This window comes from Amphiura filiformis, chromosome 6, assembly GCF_039555335.1.
Source record: "Amphiura filiformis chromosome 6, Afil_fr2py, whole genome shotgun sequence".
Taxonomy (NCBI): domain Eukaryota; kingdom Metazoa; phylum Echinodermata; class Ophiuroidea; order Amphilepidida; family Amphiuridae; genus Amphiura; species Amphiura filiformis.
The window spans coordinates 52,957,089-52,979,968 of NC_092633.1; the positions used below are offsets into that span (position 1 = coordinate 52,957,089).

The following is a 22,880-nucleotide window of genomic DNA, read 5'->3' on the forward strand; positions in this document are numbered from 1 at the left end:
TGGGATTCCATGTGCTTGTATCTTCTTTAGCATACACATGTACAAACTGTGAATGATTTTATCCATTTAATTTCTTTTGAAACCACAGCAATACATAAGTTATAAAACTTTCTTATGATGATGTGCTGATTCATCTTCACATATTTAACTTTTACTCATATAAAACAAAGGCAGACAATCAATTGAAAAATGAAGCGAGGGGTTATTATAGTGCAAGGATTTTAAAGGGTTTTTTGTGTGAATTCCAGCAAAGGCTTTACCAAGACCTAGAATGCTGGAATCATCCTGGTTGATTTAAAGGATGATACGTCAATCACAACTTTATGCCTAATATGATAGAAAATTAATTTCAAGCACAAATCACATGGTTTTATTTGAAACAAAATTCATATTGACCATAAAAAGGAATTAATACAGTCGTCTCTCAACACGCAATATTCAAATTCCCGGGCGCCGAAATTGTCCAGTGCAATGACGTCCTAGTAATACAATGAAGGCTGACAACAATTGAGCTGTAAGTAACCATGATGTCATTTCACTAGACAATCTTCGGCGCAGGCATTTTGAATAGCGTGTGTTGAGAGCCAGCTGTTTTTATTTCTTTTTATGGTCAATATGAGTTTGTTTTAAATAAAACCATGTGATTCGTGCTTGGTAATTGTTTTTCTAACATATTATAAGGCGTAATGTTATCATTGCCGGAGTCATCCTTTAAAAAAAGGAAAGATCCATTGGTTTAATAAAGTATGTATTTATCCAGGGGAGGGGAGGGGGCTTACAGAGTACAAATGACCAAGCACAGATGTGCCACAAACATGGGTAACATTTTCAACCATTTGGTATCTCTAGGCCAATTTTGGTGTTATCATATGGATGGGTAATTTTTTCACAATTTTTCTTGCAATTGTAGCCAAAATGTTTGAAATTTTAAGAAAAGTTGTAAACACTTTTTTTTTTGCATGCAAATTGTGCTGGTGTGTGATTTGTGGTTCTTCTGTCCCCTGCATATTTATATTTTAACAATAAAGCATCATTTGATCTTGAGCTCTATGTAGTTTGTAATGTTTGAGTGTTTCTATCCTTGCAAGTTTCAGTGTACAATGTGTAAGCCTGATCATCTTCACTTGTTTCTTCAAAATGAAACAAATCTAAGGTAACGCAAAAAAAACCTCACCTACAAGACTAACCTAGGTTTTAAGACATTGGGGAATGGGTTTTTTTTTTTTTTTGGTGATTTCTAAGATCATTTTTTTTGGTTGCCAAAATGTGTCAGCATTCTAAAAGGCACAAATCAGTTACCACTGAGTTCTGTAAGCATTTTGCTGATGGTCCCACTGTCACATCCCCCATAGGGAAAATAAGATTTTTACATTTTGCATACTTCATACACAACTCAAATGTAATTTCTGGTTTTAGTCATCACACTACCTTATTTCATCAAGTAATGTCACAATAATGTCAAATAATTAAGCATCACTTGAAGAAAAAGAAATGTTGTAAACTCCCAATTCCAAAGTACCTATTGATGACAATCAAATGAATTGTTCAATACCAAGAAGCAAAATGCAAACATGGGATGTATACGTAGTTGAATTTTTTCTAAAAACACAACAATATAGAGTGTTTAAAGAAAGAATTAACAAAATCTAGCACTTTTCTCTATGGGGGATGTGGGGCCTAGGCCCGTATATTGGTTATGGATGAGATCACCAAGTCTGTCTCCAGATAATACAATTCCATTTCCCCTCTCTCTTAATGTAAAATGTGTTTTAATATTGTGTGCGATGAACAAATGAGTGATATACGAAGATGAGTTTAAAACATTAACAACAGCAGCAATCTAGTAAATAACATCATTAACAATAACGAGAAATGTCTAAAATTCAATAATCAAATTCAATGCTTCTCGTCACTTGTTTAAAATATACCAAATTGAAGTATTTATACCAAAAAAGAACATGATTGGTGTAAATTGGCTCTTGAAACGATCCGCTAATAAGAACAGCTCCTAAGGGCAGATGAGGCTCCTCGTGTAAATAAACGACAACAGCCGTTACAACAAACGACCATCCTATTGAGGATAACATTGTGCGAGCACAGTGTCGTTGTACTTTAGCTCACCATGTTTCATGCTCTCGGCGTGGTAGCAATCAGAGAAGATAGGCAACGGAGGAGATGTAATTTACTTGCAATTATCTCTTTCAGAACTCACTAGGGTGTTCATTCTATACATTCTCATACATGCCCAGTAAACTGGTACCATCAACAATAACCTCTTGCAGCGTATTCACTTAGCCCATCTAGCGTTATAATGGTCTCAATGACATGATTACATTAGGAGAATCTTTTCACATTTATAGTAAACTGGTTTCATACTACATCTCCAGCAAAGTTGAGCTTTAACATAACGATACATAGCAGGTACACATACCGTTATTTGAATTTAATAAAAGTATTGTTTTTAGCCTCACTGTAGTGTATCTATTAATCTCATATAACATTGGCGCGACCCCCAGGGTCACTGGAATACAAAAATGCTACCCATTTGAATTTAACAAAAATGCTGAAAAAGGGTCAAATTTTAACACAGTGTCGTCAACATTTTTAACAATTAAGGGTTAATTTTCACTAATATATTTCGACATTTACTGTCCCATTTTGTACTAACATTTTAGCAATTTGGTCTTTTTTTATCTGAATCCATGTCACTTGTAGCTAAAGGCTACATTGAATTTGAAAGTAGTTCGAAGCTGGTATATTGTCAATTTAAATTTAAAAAAATCCTTTTCACCACTTTTCAGGTAAAATTTACTATTTAGTCGAACAAAGCTGACATCAACCTGATAAATGATTCCGCTGGTTTATTGTACTGTTCAGTACACATTCCAAATATTGTTACAGTAAACCTCACTGCCATTGCGACAGATTGTTTTATTGGGCAGATTTCCGAAGTATTTTTCTATAGCAACAAGCCAAACATTCAAAGTAAATCTTATCTTCTGTAACGTCCTTATTGTCATCCATTGTCACCGGTTTGGCATAGATAGATAGATATGGCATAGCAATAAGCACTCACCGAGCTAGCTTGCCAACCAGCCCGAGACAGAACAGCCTGTCTATTGTTAATTCCACCTACTCAGTTACAATAGGGCCCCATAATTGAAAACCCATTCAATTTTAACGGAAAATGAATGAGTCAAACGGTGGCAATGAACAGGTAGCAGGCAGGTTGCGTGCGTGTCGGCAACTAAAACAGGAACTGGTCCGGAAGTGCTACATGTGTGTGTGTGTGTGGGGGGTGCATTTGTAAATTGTATCATATGGGGACATTACAGGGGATACATACATATATATACAATTTATACCGCGCATAATCTAATTAATCTAAGCGCCTACATCTGTAATCGGGGACTTTCCCTGTTTAAAACAGATTTTTTACTATGATAGAATGGATCTACATTCTACAACCTCTATAAAAGGGGCCAAATGCTTTATTAGACAGGGGTTTACACCTCAGTGCTCTTGCAAAGAAGAACGGGACTTGGTTTGGTTTGGGAAATATGGGAGTATGAATTTGTATCTAGCAAAGTGGGGACATATCTGGAGCACACTGACTTTGTAACAACACAGTATCAAGAATATTCTCAAGCATATTGATTTTGTAACAACAGTATCAACATAAACTCTATCACAGCCCAAACCCTATCACAGATGTGACCAAAACCTTATCACCGACTAAAATACCTTAAATGTATGCGTATAGCTGATGAAAAATGATCTCCTGATCATTTTCATAACTGCTATTTTGTTAAAAAAACTTGCTCACTGTAACTTTTATTTGCTATTTCACGTCAAATTAGGAATGTATCACACCATGTCAAAATATGGCCATTCTAAAAATCATGCACCCTGAAATCTGTGCAAGCCCCTTTAATCATTAGGCCCTATACAAAAGACCTGACCATGGCCTTTGACAATGCCATTGCAAGATAAGCCATTGTCCTGATGAAAACAGGAAAGTGAATAAGTTATCTGATATTTCAACTCTCCACTCTTTTAATTAGCCCTGATATTGACCTTCATGTACAAATATATAGTTGCAGATATTGAATCCTGCTGTGCTTTGAAAAAGGGAGAGTGCAAATGGTGTCAGCAAAGTACTGGGAACAATGCATGCTACTGTAACAATGCCGTTTGCCTACAGGCCAAATATCCATCACTGCCTGCCCAATCATCTCAGTCACGAAAAAAAGTCAACTTCATTCCACCAACAATGCCGAAACCAAGGTAATAAAGTCAATATCGCTCGCACTAAAATAGAATCGTTTCCGGCTTATCATGGAGAAGAAAAGGGGAAAACTCTGGATAGATTTTGCAGAAAGAATGAAATGGGAAGTATTATCTTGAAAATGTGGTATTTATTTTATTGGAAACATTGGGAAAAGAGAATTACATAATTAGAAAACAAAATCAAAGTTGAAGTATGAGCAACCTTAAAGGGATGCATGCAGCATTTGCCCTCCGAGGGTGGGGAGTTTTTCAAAATGAAAAAGAAACCTTCACCCACTCTAGTCTGTGAGCACCAAAAAAATTGCCACTATCACTGAAAAACCAACTTGACCCACCTAACTGTGTATACAATAATGCAGGAAAATTAAAAAACAATTTAACACCTGATCAATACCTAGTGTAAATAAAAACAAATTTGCAGCTGAAAAACACCACTTTTCCCTGACCTCAACTGCCACCCAAGTTAAATGGTCCGTCCCAAACCCATATTCAGTATTTAACTGTACATTTGAAAAGTTTGAACACAATAATCAAATCAATTACTATGCTAGTAGGCCTACTTGATTAAAACCCTTCTTTCATAAGATTCCAAAATTCATACATTTTTAAAAATAACTAATTTTACTAATGCTTTGTACTAATTAGTTTTTGATGTTTTGTATCAAAAGGACAACCTTTGTACATGCAGTTCAGGCCTGGAATAATGATCATTTTCTATGAAGATGAGTGAAGGGCCTACATTGTACAAATTTGTTAAAGACCTAGTGCCCATTTGCAAATTATTTTTACAGCATTTATAGTGAACCCTACCCTGACAAGGAACAAAATCCCCAGCAATGACCCCTTAAGACCTTTGGTGCCTCTCCCCCTTCAACACTCCCTGCACTTTTTCTACTGACAGCATCTACCGCTAACTACAAACATGAATTCCTTTAGCTGAGTGAGTGAATGCTGCTACAAGTCCACACAACCCGATAATGTGTCCATCTACACGCCTCATTCAAATCTGGATTAATCTAGGCTGCTGAAATTGAGATTGGTTAAATTCAAGTTTTACTAATTTCATGGTAGCTGCTTATGAAATATTTGAAATGCGAAAAATACAAAAAAAAAGGAGCAAAATTTTCTACTTTTCAGTAATTTTAAGCTTTTTTGAACCCCCGGTTGAAACCTATGTACACACACACCTAATACTATAGCTATATAATTTGGTTCATCTCAAGTTTGGTAGTGACGTATGTGCGTATATCTTGTGCCGTAGTATCAAATCGTGCGCGTAAAATTAAACGCCCTAAGTGTGCACGCACGCATACATGAGCAACCGCGAAGAAGCATTGACATCACTACCAAACTTGAGGTGAACCAAATTATAAATTGGTTCTCCGCATATGGGGCGTAACATTTTTAAGGACAGGCATGGAAGTTTGCGTCTGGTGGATTTTTTTCAGCAGCAAATTGATTTTTTTACTGCCTTCATTTTTTATTTTTGGTTGTCTTAATAATAATATGTTCGCACATCCCAACAAATTCATACTACACCCAAACCAAGACTCCTACACCTGTACAGTGTACACACACCCTTCATACACACATAACCCTCCCTCCCCGCCCACACAAAAGCACCCCCTGCAAGCACTGATGCATTTGAAGTTGAGAAATTATATGGGATACTTTGACTGCACAGACAAGATGGAGGTTTTTAGCTGTCTACTGAAGATGAAAGCATATGGCCTATTAGTACTATATGCATTTTTTTTAAATACATCATTTATTGTAAGGTAAATTGTATTTTGATCATGTTCAGCAATAGTGGGCAAAGAGTTTTTGCTTCAAAAAACTTCAACCTCTCCCCCTAGAATTCTAATGGTGCGCCCCTAAAGACTGTATGCTTTTCACATATTGAACAGTATCAGTCTCTGAGATGAAGTAGAGTATGGGTACTGCAAGACTACTGCAGATTTAGATCAATCTGAATTTGTGTACACCATGCGAATACTACCTATACCTGACCACTGACCTGGGTACTCGGCAAAGGTAACAATATCCTATAGGAACCTAACATAGACACATATGGAAAGGCTGTCTAGACCTTAGGTCCCAATTTAATTACAAAATGCCAATTAAATTAGAACCCCCTTACTCAGATAAGGGCTATATGAAAGCACAACCACTGCAAATTTGTGAAACAAAAAGAATGTAACAGAGGCAAAGAAATTCATGGAATTAGCATCATTTTCTTTTAGTACGAGTGGTTTTCTCACTTTTCTCAGATAAAAGGTTATCCATTTTGTTCGGACATTCTTACGCTTTGTGGATCAACCATTAACTACAAGGATTTAAATGTAAATGCAATACAGAAAGGTCAGTTTTATTCTGCCAAGGTATTTAGATTGTACATATTTAATCGCATCAATTGATAATGAGAGGAATCCCTGAAAATTTAGTTACATTGAAGAAAAGCCTTCAAACTGCTAATAGAGACAAAATAAATTGCATGCTGAAGCAACTGACAGATTGCTCAAGATGAATCATGAACAATTATTTTATAATTAAATCAATAGATATTTAAGTTTTAAATTAAATCAGTAAAATATTATGCCCTATATTGCATAGAGCAAAAGTTACGAAATGCTAACCCCACCCCCTCAAGAAATGGCAAATTTATGTAATTCTGTTTAATAATTAAGCTTATTCATATTATTTGGATCCTTGCCACACTTGTTGAAAACATGTCTTGCATACAATGTACTTTTAATTTTAGTTAACCTAGCCTAGCCATACTGCAACCATTTTACAAACATTATTGCAAGGAAAATGTGACCCTCAATCAAATTATATTGGAGGGTCTGAGCAAGCAAAATGAGTGAATTAAATAACCAACTTGTAAGCACTGACCTAACATGACCTTAACCAAGCGATTAATTAAGATTCTACATGTAATTTTTTTTTAATTAGTAGAATCTCTGGTCGAATGAACATGAATACAAACACTTGTCATGTTTGTATAAATTTGGTATTTGAACCAAGACTGAAATAAAATCTTTAGATTCTAGTCCATACCTTTTAGGACAGAACTTGATGGCCGAGATTGACAGTGCATTTGTTTTTTAAATATCTGATTCCGAGCTAGACAGGCAGTTATGTTCATACTTAAATCAGGTAATGTATTCAACCTAATTAGCAATCATATACCCTAATTGAAGTACCCCTACATAACCTTTTAAGTGACAAAAGCCAGGACAAAAGTCCTGGCAACTGTCTAAGTGCCCTATTCAATGTACGTGTACTCATCAAATACATGAATCTTTCAAATCACTTCCCACATTTCAACTTTCCAGTACGATTACGATGATTTTTACTTCAGATACACAAATCCAACTGTATTTTTGAATGTTTATGCATGCATGTAAATTCCTATTTATAATGATTTTAATAAGAGTCCTTCAAAAATGACTGATTTAAAATGAAGCACCCCGGTGTTAATTAGGTGGAATCTATGGTAACTTCATCTGAATCCACTGAATCATTCAAGTGAATGTGTTTAAAATATAGGTCAAAATTTGTACCAACTGATAACTAGGCCAGACAGGAATGAATACAATCAATCATTATCATATCCCATTTGAAGTTAACATTGAGCTTATTACACGCTCTATTTAATACTGAGAGGCTACATTACCCCTGACATACCCTGATTCAAAAATTGTTTTCAAAAATTACCTGAGCAAATTACCTTAAAACTATTTTCAAGAAAATTGAAAAGGCATGGTTACAGTCCTTTTATAACTGCAAAGCATAATCACAAATTTCGAGGATTATATGATCCCAGAGCCTGATATTAAATGTGCTCAACTCAGTTACACTACTAGGGTTCGAACCTGGGATCTTGTGATCACGAGTTGCAGTTTTTTCAGGAGTGCAACCATTCCTTTCAATTTTTTGTAAACTAGTTAACAGGTAAAATTCCCGGTTGCATAATTTTTAATTTTCAGAAGGTACATTAAGCTGGCAACTTTTGATTAATTTTACAATGATACAAATTTGAATGAGAACAAAACTGAGATGCATGAGAAAACTCATTGTAAAAACAGGTGTGCATCTATACTACCTAAAAGGTGTCAAATTATAGGTGATGTAATTATATAGCAGCGCAGGATCAAAATGAGGGTCCTATTTAAAATCTATTGGATAATATATGTGTAAGTGCTTAGATGTGCAAGTGCATAATCCGATCCAAGGTAGATCTATGCATTTTGCACCTTGTATTGTGCTGAGTAAACACTGGAGAAAGTTTGTTGAGGAGTTTCAACAGGCTCAAGAGTAAACTACTTGTCTATTTCACCTGTTTACTTAGTTATGAGGCAACATCTTAAAAGCAACACTTAAACTACCTATACTTTAGCACATGAACCATTTGGTTGAAAGCTTACAGGCAATTGCAAATAGCTCAACTGATTAGTTAGTGTGCTCAACCTTTTGAGAAGAATCCGACCAGACAAGGTACATAAAGGGCCACATGTGTACATCACCTGATGTGAAGGATGGACAGGTTACTGCAACCAAGCAACTACAAGCGGGTGACTTCTTTTAGGGGATTAGCTTACCACAAGGTTACCAAAAAGTTTTGGCCGAAATTGTGGCACATCTACATGTAACATCTTATGCATTTGGTTCCATGTCCCTTATAATCAAATTAAAGCACTTTTTCCTAAACTCTTAAGCATGATGTACATACTGCATTCAAGTTTCATCGCAGCCATTTTGAGATACCTCTGTGAGTGTGAAGTTCTGGTCAATACTTCATATAAATATTTAATGTCTGCTAATCCTAAGCCTAACCTTAAGAATAATCTTAACCCTAACCCTAATTTTGTGTAAAAAGGAATTACCGAAGTTCTCATTGCATAGCAAAGCAAAGAAGTTGAAATTTGTTAAACTTCTTCACTTTGCTTTGCGATATCGCAGCGCTGTTTGCTTCAGATTGGCTATCGGGAATCAAAGTTGGGTTATCGGTGACCTTCCCGAACATGAGCTATCATGCTGGGGCCTACAGGAACACCTTCTTAACGGGAGTGATACATCATCACATGGAGTAGCCCCCCCCCCCCCCATATTTCAGTTTCATTGTGGGATGGTGTGATGGAAAGAAACTGGGAATGAACACTGCAGCATCATGCAATGCTGCGAAAATGGGGTATACAACAGCCTTCAAATTACACTTGTTTAGTTATACATGTGCCACACACAACAATTACTAGCATTCCAAGTACTTGTCAATGTAAATATTATGAAACATGAACTTCATCCATGATGTTTGCTTTTTTTAAAGACATTTCTTGTTACAGCTGATATGGAGTACATCTTTTATATGCTGTAATTGGTCAGCACCAGGGTCATTTGTTGTGTTTTAGGGTTATGTGCTCTTCAACCCAATTATACCTTAAAAATTAAATAGGGACTTTGAAAAGAGAAAAAAATGCACTCCATTGAAATAGACCACATTACTTATCGACAGATTACACAGAAATCTGTTGTAGAAATAATGGAAGTTCTTTTCAAATCATGACCTTTAAAGGTTCACTGATTTTGTAAGTTTTAGTATTCTACTAATGGTTCCAAATATTACGAATTCATCATCATCTTTTATACACACTCAAAACCACAAATAGTTTGTGCCTTGAATTTGGGCATAGACCATTTAATATAGTCTGGGCTATTCGTGATTGTAAAATGAAGGTACATTCTTTTTACAAAATGTATTGAAATTAATGAAATGACAGAGTCCTTTCTCAAAAGAAATAAGCACCCTAATGGTATAGGGCTACTGAATTAGTTTCCTTCTAAGTTGAGGCTCGCTAGCAGATGTGTATCGAGGTGGCTCAATTAATAAAGCAAGCAAACTGTTGCATAGGCGAAGTGGTTATTTTTTCATGAAGATTTTTTCGCAATTTCTGACGAAGGGGCCATTTTGCGTAAATTTATTTTCATAAAATTTGTGCCTTAACAATGTTATTATATGATAAAATTTCATATTCACATGTTATAAAATTCCTGATCTAACCTCCAAAAAACCTGAAAATAAACACCTCGTGAAAATGACCACTTTATAGCAAGTCAGACACTTTGAATATTGTGAATGAAACTTTGAACTTCATGCTTCGTCGGTCTTACTCTCAAACCGCAACATGCTTGCCTATTTCTACCTCGGCTCTGGCCTGATTGTTGCGTATTTCTCAACTGGATACACACGAGTTGAATAGCACAAAGCCAACCAAAAACCTTTTTGTCCGCACAAAAGACCCATGGCTTTGGACAACCATTATGGTGGTTACACCCATTTGCAAAATTAGCTACTTTGGGATTCCCATTTGGTGAATAAAAAAGCCAAAAAACGAGATCACACACGCATGCACACATGCAATAACTGAATACAAACCATAACTAAAATAGTAACTACTCTATGGTGGTTATCATGTGTAATAATTGCTTGTTACATGTAAACTATTTGGTTGAATCTAGGGGGATGGTCCAGTTTATTTTAATCCAATTATATAAGGACAGTGTTCACTTCACTCTGAGTCTAGTGTGGCAAAGCGAAAATAAGATATTTTTTTCATTCTTACAAAAAGTCACAAGAACTGGTGCATGACAGTACATTTGCCAAATTTCGGCAGTTTTTGAAGGGGGAAATTTGGTACACCACCGATCCTGGAAAGAACCAGTCACAGATCCTGGATCTTTCCAGGATCTGTGGGTGTTCCAAACTCTAGAAAATTCCCTAGTGGATATTTTTAATTAAATCATTGCCTTGTTGAAAATGCATGGAAGTATGAGTGACCAATGTAAAGTTAGAATATTCTGAGTGATTATACAGCACATAATTTACTTGAATATGGTTTCTAAAATTAAATGTGAAGCAGGATAATTAAATGCACAAATACATTTTTCCAGATTTTTAAGTTTCCTTTTTCACATCAGTTTTTCTTTTTCACTGAGGAAAACTAATAAAAAAAAATAAAAAAATCAAACGCAATTGCACCAAAAAAACACACCAGCAATTGCGGCTGTGAATACCATAATCCCATTTTCTCCGGTGCTTACCTACATGTATAGGCCTACCTTTTTCACCACTCTGCATACTCAGGAAGACTATTCTGAAAACATTGGTCTCGCACTGAGTTTTAACAAGAACTGTCTTTAAAAAAGACAATGCAAAAACATTGTGTTCCTCTTTAACTCATTAATAAATATGTGCATTGTGCTCATCAAATTTCATATCCCCAAAAGACCTACAATTTTTAGGTGCTTTTGGTAAAAAAATGTATATCTTCCATACGAAAGGTCAAAATTTTCAATTGATGGTCGGCTCTTCTCCCAGCTATACACCTTAAGACAGCGTTCAAGCTTTGACTTACGTTTGCCGGACAAATGTGTGAAAAAAATATTTAGGGGTGAAAACAGTCAAGATTCTTGATTACTTAAACGTTTTTAGGGGTAAAATGTCACATATTTTCAGATTTTGGCACTTTGAGGACTGTTAAATATCAAAAAAATTTAAAAAATCAATTTTTAATATTTTGCCATAAAATTTGTATTATATCGCAAATTTAAAAAAAAATCCGAATTATTTGATATCAGAAGGACAATTCCTTACATGCAGAATGCAATAATGAATGCTGTAATTACAATAAATGTACTTTGTCATCATGAGATGGAAAACACATACACGTATGTAAACGTAACAAATTATATTAAACGTAAAATGAAATCACATAAACAGCGCTAAAACCTTATGGATATTGCAACACACTTCTAGGGCTACAATGTATTTCATTTTACATCTAGTACCAGCATATTTATGTCGTTTGTATTCATTTCTATATGCAAACATGCTGAATTATATGTGTCAATCGGTGGCATTTAGATCTTCAATCATCCAGGGTTCCATTAATTTTGTTTCAAGAATTATCAGAGAGTAAATGTATTAGAAATTCCACTTAAATAGCAATACACTACAGCAACGTTTTACTGGTTGTTGCAGGGACCTAACAATTGAAGGTTAAAACCTTAATATAAATCTAAGTCAAAGTGTCTTAGTGAAATAAGTAAGTAAATAGTTTCAACTTCAAAGTATTGAAATAAGTCATTTTTAAAGTAGTTTTTTAAAAGTTAATAATGAATCTAGTATTTTGTGATTCTAGCAATTTGTAGCATTCTATTTTTATGGTATGTTTCAATAAATCTCAATGAAACAAGCTTTCAGTTATTCTGATTTTGCTTTGATTGTGAATTATGCATGATTTTGTGTATTACATAGGCTCCATAGGCTACTGTGTTGTAATTTTGTTAAACAGAACATCGCAAGAACAGATTTGACAATATTTTTCCCAAGCAAAAATTAGCGAATACATTGTATATCTGCAAGAAACTATTTGTAGCCAGGTTTCCGATGGTATAAAAATCTCAACCTTTTTTTTTAGAAAAGTGGGGTGATCCAGTTGTGTATCAAAAAATCCTATTAATAATAGGAAACAAATAAAGAAACAAACATACAAACAAATAAATAAACAAACAAACAAACAAACATACAATCAGCTATTTATAATGGCAGTATAATGAGTATAAAAATAAACAAAATACCCCAAATGCTTTACAACATAAATTTTGGGCCGAGTTTGGCAATCCTGATCGGATAATTTTTGGAGTGATAAATTATTCTCTTACTATGGGAGTGCTGCTAGTTTCATACTTTCCTGCCGCTTGCTGCTTTGCCGCTCTGACAGTGATTTTGCTTCACTGCGCATTCGCACCAGAAACGCTGTGGTGACCAGTGGCAAGCCGATGTATCGATCACTCCACCACTTTGCCCAAAATGGTGTGCCGCTCCGTTTGCAGAAAAGTACAAGCGGCCTGATGAAGTGTCACGCTGCTGAGCGACAAGCGGCAGAAAGAAACCAGCATACATGTAAGTGATGACATGCTCATAGTTTCCGTAAGGTGAGTGAGATAGCAGGAACCATATCTTTCCAAATTTATTATTAATACATTGATATTATAGATTCTGGACAGCCAATTAATCACATATATATTTTCATATAGGTCTTGCCACAAAAATATCAAAAAACTTTGGGCATTTTTCACCACACAAGAAAAATCATGCACATGGGTGGAAATGACACCCCTAATTATGTCAAGCCTTGGGATCTCTTTTATTCGCTGTCGTAGTGAATGTCATACGCAACCAATTGGCTTTGTGTTGTGATCATTCTGATTGTAGTTCCGAACACAGATAGTGACATAGCATGAACCAGTTGACCGGGCAATGATCGATTTTGATGTCACAATACCGTAAAATTCCGTCTACAAGCATATATATGCCTCTAAACGAGGTTTTTTTGACACAAGAGATAAGAGGCAGACACTCTCAACAAAAACATTATTTGGAGTTTGAACAACTATATTACTGATAAAGGCGGCTGTACAAACATGTATATTTGTAAGACCAATCTATTGCAATGTTTTTGAGAAGGGTATTGGCCTTTCATATCTTTCGTTAAAAAAAAAACTCGTTTAGAGGCATATATGCTTCTAGACGGAATTCTACGGTATGATGACAAATAGAACCAATACCATTCCTCTTGTGTGGCAGCTTTATTTATCTTAATATTTGAGTGCAAACATTGCTAGATTCTGCTCCCATTTAACCCGCCTTAATGGGAACTTGAGGCTACTTACCGAAGAACAGTTATTTGCTTCTAAACATAAAGATGACTTAGTTAAATTTCCGTATGGTATCTGTAAAAAGAGGCAGATAAAAAGAAAGTTAGCCAATTCATTGGTTCAAAAAAGAATAGCAATATACGATCAGTGATGATAAGTACATGCACTTCATTACATGAAGATTACTTTTATGTAACATCATATGTACATCACATTCGAGGTGGTGCTTATACTATGTTTTGAAAGCGAAAACTGAAAATTGTCATTAAAAATTAAATAAAAAATTGAAGAATAATTCATGATAGAAATAAGAAATAAGAACAAATGTTCCGACATGTACCATTAAATTACTTAAATGTGCAGATTGTCAGCAGAATTCAAGATTATCATACAGTGATGTAAATTTTCTTTGCACTTACATGTACATGCAGGATAGTCTAGTGCTCTTGCGACAATAATTATGGTTTGCAATAACATTGTTTTTACTCATTTGAATTGTTTCATAATATCTTCCATTAACACTCAAATTCAAAATCAAAATCCAATGACAGAGCCCACTGCTGAATTTGCTCATGAATCAGGAGAGCTCACCATCAAATTTTTCATCCATGACCTAATAATTATTTCCTCCTTGGATTTAGTTTAATAGAAAAGTCCAGCACAGAGGCACTAATCGTGCTAATTATGATGCTCTGCATCCTGAAATTTGCAACATTATATCATAACGCACTTGGTTGCTTGACATTTCAAAAATCTATGCATTTCAAAAAGTTGGGACTTGAGCATTTTTGCATGCTGCTCTACATAGTGTACAGATTGTTATGTCATGTGTCCGGCAAACTGAAATTTCAGGTGAATGCTTATTTTTGTGATCTGCATGTTCTGCTAATAACATGTGCGCTCAGCACTAACATTCACAAACCCTCTGTGACATGTTCAGATGCCAAACATGATTCTTCCATACACTGACCAATAAATGTACAACTTTTTAAATGAAAAGAGGGAATCTCTATCATGCATTTCGTCATTACATCATACATACATGTACATGTCTACATGTACTTAGATTAGAACATGCATCTAGAAAATTTCTAGGCCACCTCTTAACAAATTCCATGCAGATTGCAGATAGAAAAAGATTATGGATTAGTGAAAAGAAAGAAAGAAACTGGCTAGCATTTGCTGAATCATGTGGCCAACCAAAATTGAATACAGCAAAGATGATTAGTATACCTAATCCAGTATACTTAGGTATTAGCATCTGGGCATTAGTGTCAGGATTGCTTTTGTCACAATGCCCAGGATTTGAGCTAATTAATACAAGACCGTTCTTGAAATGCTAGGAATCTGCTCTTCTTTGGTATATTTTATCTTTCGTATTGTGCTGTTGTAGGGTCATAAGATTACATGTACATTTTGGAGGCAAATTGAGACTGGTTGGCCATGGATTGTCTTCAATTCTCGGCGAGAATATAGGCACAAAATTGTGAAAGGAAAAAAAACTTGATGAAGGCCTTTTCCATGCAGGCTTCTTGTGTGTCCACATTTATAAGCCTACAATGTGCATAAGGCTGGTGAGGCTAAATTTAGTAATTTACAGTATTTTAGCACCAAGTTAAGTACTGTAATTTTATAATTTTTAGAGAAATTTAATGTGCTGGTCAAAAAGTGCCCATATTAAAATCATTCTTACAGTTGAATAAATGTGTGTTTATATTTTATTTTAAATATGAAAATGAATTGTACGGTGTACCATGAGGGACATGAAAACTTCAATCAGGTTTTTGCAAACTTCAATCAGTTTTTAAGTTTGCAGAAACTGATTGAAGTTTGCAAAAACTGGTTGAAGTAGTTTAGTCCCAAACAAAAATGTTTGGTAGACTCATAACCGGTGCGATCTTACCTTTCCGATGTTGATTAAGATACTTCTTGCATCGATCCCGAGATGCGGAAAAACCAATAGTCATTTTGTCCCACATAAATGAATAAATAACAAAAACCCCGATCCCCGAGTGGACTCACCCATTCGGTGACGTACCACACGATAATCACCCCTTATCCGACTTGGGCAGCCCCTACCGCCAAACTTGTAGGGGGCGGCGGGGTCGGGATAATCAACATCGGAAAGGTAAGATCGCACGGTTATGAGTCTACCAAACATTTTTGTTTGGGACTAGACTCAGTACACCGGTCGATCTTACCGCTTCCGATGTTGATTAAGATACTTCTTGCATCAACATCTGAAAGATCGATCTAGCAAGTAACCGACGGATGGAGGTACAAGATTGGCCAGCATCTGATAAGGATCGGGAGAGTGGGTAGCATGGTAATCGCGAGGTCAAACTATTTCCCCCCCTCACGGCCGGGAAACAGAGAGACTACGTGAACAGACAAAAAACCCCTGAACTGAAAGTTCAGTGGTTAAGAATAGAAACACTGGTTCTTACCATGTTGGAATTCTGATTGTCCGCAAAACACCTGATACCCCACCACCATATTATCTCCGCAGAATAGCCCTGGAGAACTTATCGCCTGGTCGTTGGTTTACGTTTTTGTAGTAAACCGTGGAAAAGGACGACGGGTTCTTCCAAGACACAGCCTGACAAATCTCTTCTATGGGGACCCCCTATGGTAGGCCCACGAAGATGAGATAGATCTGGTTGAGTGGGCCTTGGGGCGGCGTCTTTTGCCGCCCCGAGTCCACCAACACCTGGACCAGCCACCGTGCCAGAGTCTGTTTAGCGGCTGGACCGTGCGGTTCTGCGTGAGTGATAAATAAGCGGTCATGAGCCCCTCTTAAGGTTTGTGTTCGGCCAAGGTAGTGCTGTAGCGCCCTCACCGGGCACCACAACCTGTCTTCGGCTATTGGCGAACCCTGCCCGATACTGGGGAGGAAGAGGGGCGAGTGTCGGAATGTACTTCGCTCATTTTTTGCAAGGAAATCCAGGCGAAGAAACAGCGTCGCTCCGTTGTTAGTAACACGGAGGCTGACTTGAGACTGCGTGCAACTCTGAGCAGCGCCGTCCCGAAGCCAACGCCAGAAGAAAGGCGCCTTAAGAGTGGCGACGAAGGGTCGCTTTTGACAGGGGCTCAAAAGGGGACCCTTAATATACTCCAAGACTGTGTTGAGGTCCCATGGAGGGACCACCTTCCTTTCGGCGGGCGCCGTTGAACATACCGTCGAGAAGAAGACTTAGGGACCCATCTGAATTGATAGTCGACCCGTCTTCAAATCCCCGATGAATCGAGAGAATGGCTGACTTATAGTTGGCTATCGTTGCCTGCTGAAGTCCTGACCTGAACTTTTCTGTCAGAAAATCTGCCACTAGAGGCACAGAGGCTCTAGTGGGAGATGTATTTCTCTCATCGCACCATGCGTAGTAGGGAGCCAAACGCTGACTATACGTGCACGGAGGGTAGACTCGCTCTACCCCGGCGATGAGAGAAGCAGCTTCTGATGAAAAGCCTCCCTCCGCCGACGTTCCCTGATAAGGGCCATGCAGCTAACTGCAGGTGCTCTAGTGGTAGACTTGGTACCTCTCCTCCGGGCATCCGGAGTAGATTTGGTAACTCGGGGAGTACTCGCGGCTGTGCCGCTAGTAGATCCACCATCGGTCGAAACCACAGGTGTTTCGGCCAGAACGGTGCTATCAGAATGACGTTGCAATCCTCCCTCCCGATCTTGGTCACCACCCTTGCGAGTAGTGAGATCGGGGGGAAAGCGTAAGCAGTCATTCCTCCCCAGTCTACGGACAGAGCGTCCACGGCGAATGCCTGTGGGTCTGCGACCCTCGAGCAGTACACCGGCAGCTGATGATTGCGATGAGATGCGAACAAATCTCTCGGGGGGTGGTACATCACCTCGAAGATCGTCTGGGCGACCTGCGGAGCAAGGGACCATTCTGTAGGTCCCGACACCTTTCCTCGTGACAGATCGTCCGCGAGGATGTTGGTGACTCCCGCTATGTGCATCGCTCTCAACGTAATCTGCCTGGTCTTGCACCACCCTATCAGGCGTAGTGCGTGCAGGCACAACTGTGGTGACCTTGTGCCCCCTTGTCTGTTGAGGTAGGCCACCACGGTTGTGTTGTCCGTTTGGACAACGATATGAGATCCCACGATCACCTTCTCGAAATGCTGGAGAGATCTCTCCACTGCCCAAAGTTCGAGAAGGTTGATATGGAACTCCGTCTCCGTGGCCGACCATAGGCCCGAGACTGAGTCCTCGTGGATGTGGCCCCCAGCCCAGTTTTGACGCTGCGTCGGTCGTCACTACGTGGCGCACCGCTGGTGCAGGGAACCTGACACCTTGAGTCAAATTGGGCTGATGGGTCCACCACCAGAGTTCTCTCGCGCGATCTCCCGACATCGAACCGCGAGGGATATTGGGTGACGACTGGGCCTGTAAAAGGCTAGAAGGTGTAGTTGTATAGGCCTCATGTGAAAGCGGCAGCAGTGCACGAGGTCTACCATACTGGCCATAAGGCCCAAAACCTTCATCCATGCCACAGCGGGTGCTCCCTCTGACTCGCCAAGAGTCGGGCACACCTCGCCATGTTCGTCACCCTCTCGGGTGAGGGCGCCGCGATCCCCTCCTTGAGGTTGATCTGGGCCCCTAAGAATAGTGGTGTCTGCGTCGGGACCAGATTGGATTTCTTGGCGTTGATCAGAAATCCCAGGTCCCGCACCGTACGGACTACTAACTCCACGAGACACTGTGTCTCCAGTGGGGTGCGTCCGTAAATGAACCAATCGTCCAGGTAGCAACACATGTTGACTCCCCTGCGCTTCAGGTACGCTGCCACCGCCCTGACCAGGAGTGTAAACACTCTGGGGAGGTGGACAAGCGAATGGCAGGCATCGAAACTGGTAAGTTTGACCCTGTACCTTGAAGCGTAGAAACCTCTGATCTTGAGGTGCGATCGAACATGCAGATATGCGTCCGAGAGATCTAGCGATGCCGCCCACATACCCTTGATGGGGCAGGCTAGCACCGAAGCGAGAGTCTCCATTCTGAACCTCTTGGGCCTGATGAACTCGTTCAACGGCTTGAGGTTCAGAATGGGCCTCAGTCGCCGGTCTTCTTTGGAGCCAGAAAAAAGTGCTCCAAAACCCCTTGGTGAAAGGGGGGTAGACCGGGACAATCGCTTGCTTCGTGAGAAGCTGAGTGACCTCTGACAGTAGTGCCCGACGCTGGGGGCCGTCTGGCGGCACTACCGTGGACCTCTGAATCGTGCAGGCGCACGAGGGGTGGCTGGTAAATTCCAGTCTGTAACCCCCACTGACCACTGACAATACCCAGGCGCCGGTGAGATGGCATGCCATCTCTGGGCGTAATGCACAGCGGCCGCCCACAGGGGAATCCCTGTGGAAGTCCAAGGCCTGCCGGCATGGACTGTCGACCGCCGTGCCCTCAGGACCGATCTGGTTTGCCACCCTTAGAAGAACGGCTCTTCTTAGGGGCTTGCCATACTGATCCAGCACTACTCTTGCGCTTCCCAGATTTTTTGGGAGGTGCTGGAGTAGCCTCGGCTCGGGTGTAGTCTGTGGTGCGCGTCCCTGCTGAAGCCGGAGCTGGCGCTGAAGAACGCTTAGAAGACTTCTTCTTCTTGTGCTTCTTCTTCGCCTTACTGCCCTTCCCCTTGGTCAGGGCAGCCTCTGACTTCTTCAGAGTGCTCTCATTGGTGGCCTTTTTCGCCCGGTCCTCCACCGTAGCATAAAAGGCCTGTCCAAAGAGTAGCCCCTGTCCCACCGAGTCTGACTTCTTCATTGCTTCAGCAAAGTCGGAGCCGTAAGTTGACTGGAGGGACAGACAGGCATTCTCCCGGCGGCGAGATGACATCCTATGGGCTAGGCCCATAGAACTCTCGTTGAGGTTAGCTGTTAGCACCGCTAACAGATTAACCTCGCGGAAGAGTTCCCGACGTTGCCCCGTGGTCGTTCCCTACCTTCCTACCGATGTGCTCGGCAAGCGTGGTAGCGACGCTAGAGACTCTGATAAGCGGCGTGCTCGCTTATCGATGAGCTTTAGCTCCTCCTCCCACTGGGGGGAGAACGACCCGTGCGCCTTGCCCGCGAGCGGCAGGCGCCTGGCAACGTCTGGATCCATGTCAGGGACCCTGAGGTAGGTTTCAGTAGTCCTCCTGCGAAACACGCAGTGGAAGCGTGCAAGCACGCGGCGTCGAAGCTCCAGCGAGCCTGACAGCCCACGAAACCTACCCTTGAGGTCCGCCGGGAATGCAAGTGCGGGGCGACCCTTGTGGGCCGCTTAGCTGGGCATCCTACTGAAAAAGATGCCCTGGTCCTCCTGAACGGACTCCTCCTGAGAGAAAGCCAGGCCCAAACCTTGGGCCACACGGCTCATCACCTCAGCGGTGTCCGTGAGGCAGACCATTGCTAGCGAGTTCCTCACGGGAAGCGGGGAAGGATACCTGAAGCTAGCTGCACAGTCTCATCAGACTGTGAGTCGCTACTGGTTTCATCTTCCGACTCCTTTCCCTCGCCTTCAGACTCTGACTCACTCTCTGATGAGGAAGAGATCTGACGACGGGCATCTGAAGGTGGACAGGGAGGTGTCGCCACCGTGTGGCTAGCCAACTGAACACCAGCAGAAGAGGGAGTACTCCCGCTAGACCCGAGATGCTAGCTATAGCACCCGGGATCCGTGACGCTCTCGCTGCTGTCGCCCTAGCCATAGCAGTGTGCGGCCTACCCTGAGCTGTATCAGGGTGTGCCACGCGCCGCCCGGGTTGGGTCACAACTGGTGGTACTGCTTGCCCAACGCTAGGCGGCACTTGCCACGGTGCTAGACCGTGGAAGAAACCACCCTGCGGCGGATACCACAGGGCATACCCTGTTGGTAGCTGACCCTGAAAGGATCCGCCACCAGGGAAACCCCATGGAACGGCAGTACCAGTACCGCCTCCCCCCCCCCTGTTGCCACAGAGACTGTGGTAACCAGGACCAGTACTGCGGTACCTGCGTGGTTGTAGCGTAGGTGCCCGGTAGGGCTCCCGGCTGCGTACCACTGTACCCATGCCTCACAGCGTTCCCCGCTAGAGGATCAAGCCGTGTGTATGCCTACCCCGCTATACTGGCTGTCCCTTGGCTAAAAGGAGCTTGCCTAGTATCACGGGTAGCTGGCGTGTATACCCTCGATCAGTCACCTCGCTACCTGAATAGGCAGTATCAATCAATGGAGCCATGCTCCGCTGAATAGATAGTGATCGATCATAAGAGGGTAATTGACCCATTGACTGTAATGGATCACCCACGCTCTGCTGGCTCTCGAGGACATAAGTGGGTTGTTGATCAGCCAGGCTGTTCAAACTACCTACCCTAACCTCTTGAGCCTCGCCCAAGGTCGCTGTGTGTGGCGGACCACCACGGCAGCTATGGGCGCGTGCATAGTGGCTACCACTGAAGTCAAGCCGTAGCTCGTCTCGGTAGCTGCCACTGTTTGCACTTGGGTCGCTGTCCCGTGAGAGACTGCGAGCCCAATCCCCGGTATAGCCGCTAGCCAGTCCCGGAGGACAGCCGGCAGCCATTCCAAGGCCCAGGGAATCACTCGGCGGTCCCACCATGGAACGCTGCCGTGTGACAACCCCAGTTGGTTCTGCTAAGACTACACCTGAAGCGTTAGCCCGGTATCGTCTCTGCTAAACCCATGCACGCGTTTTCATTCGACCCTTGCGGGAACGAAAGCGTGCTGCGTGTCGTGGATCAACCCAGGCAAGCCCGGGTTCCACTGGCACGCTGCGTGCTACAGACCGGCCGAGGCAAGTCCGCTGCACGCTGTATGCTAGATTCAACCCAGGCAAGCCCGGGTACCCTTGGCATACTGTCCGTCGCCGGCTACTTCGCGGGTGCTAGACCCGCCGTTATCGCCAGCAATAGACGGGTGTCCACCTGCAAGAAGCTCGCTAGAGATCTCACTGGTAGACTGGTACTCGCCTGTTAGGGCAAGTACCGCCCTGCTGCCTGCTACTAGCTTAGACGTTAAGTCAGTGCTTTCGCTGGCTGCTAGGCCTTCGGGCTCGCTAGCAGTCCCCGGAGGGTCCGCCTGCTTGCCCGGGACCGGAGCCCCAGAGGTTACCTTAGCGTGGCCCTTGCCGGCCGCGCTAGTACCTACCATATCCAGCTTACCTGTAGGCTTCTGTTTCTTAGTCTTCGTCTTCTGTCTGTGTCGAAGACCTAAACGAGCGCTACTTTCTAAATCCTCGAAGTGGATGTCCGATAAGCCTATGCAAAAGGAAGCACACTTATTTGATTTAGAGCAGTCCCTGTGGGTGTAGCAGAGTGGATGCGGGTCCCACTCTGCCACAAGGGAAGGGCATGATTGACAAGGCCTAGACATTGTAGTAATCGGGGAGCGTACAGCACTACCCCCCCGAACACAAGCTCAAGCCCAATAAACAGACCCACACGCACAGTGGCTGACGCTGATGTAGTGGTATGATATAAAAATATATATACAAAGGGATGAAAAACTGAAAACCTTTTGGGGAAGATTTGTCAGGCTGGTCCTTCGAAACCCACCGAACTCTTAGCAGTAACTCGTCATCAGACGCCAGCGTACTGAAAGATATAACGATAGAGCACACCATAAACATAGCGATAATCACTCACCATACATGTATACACAGTACTGTACAAACATCTATTGTAACTTACTAGTCTGCTATAGTTGTTTTACGTGAGAACAAAAATAAAATGGCGCCCTAAGGGCGGCCATTTTGAAAACGTGTGTCCCGTGATATGAACGGAAACACCCATACAAGCTAAGGTTTTGGATCGTTTTTTTCACTTTTCTCGCCGAAAAATGTCGTCAAAACTATCTCCCTAGCGACTATACTGGTTGGTTTTTACCT

The 22,880-nt window shown here is 41.3% G+C and overlaps 1 protein-coding gene across 2 annotated transcripts in view; it reads right to left on the bottom strand.

Annotated features, from left to right (window-relative positions):
• The window catches only part of LOC140155602 (anosmin-1-like), a 57,559-nt gene that overhangs the window by 21,538 nt on the left and 13,141 nt on the right, over nt 1-22,880 (bottom strand). For both annotated transcript variants that reach the window (XM_072178516.1, XM_072178515.1), the window contains exon 2: nt 14,026-14,085. In XM_072178516.1, the coding sequence (XP_072034617.1) occupies nt 14,026-14,085 (60 nt within the window). The remainder of the gene's footprint in view (nt 1-14,025; nt 14,086-22,880) is intronic.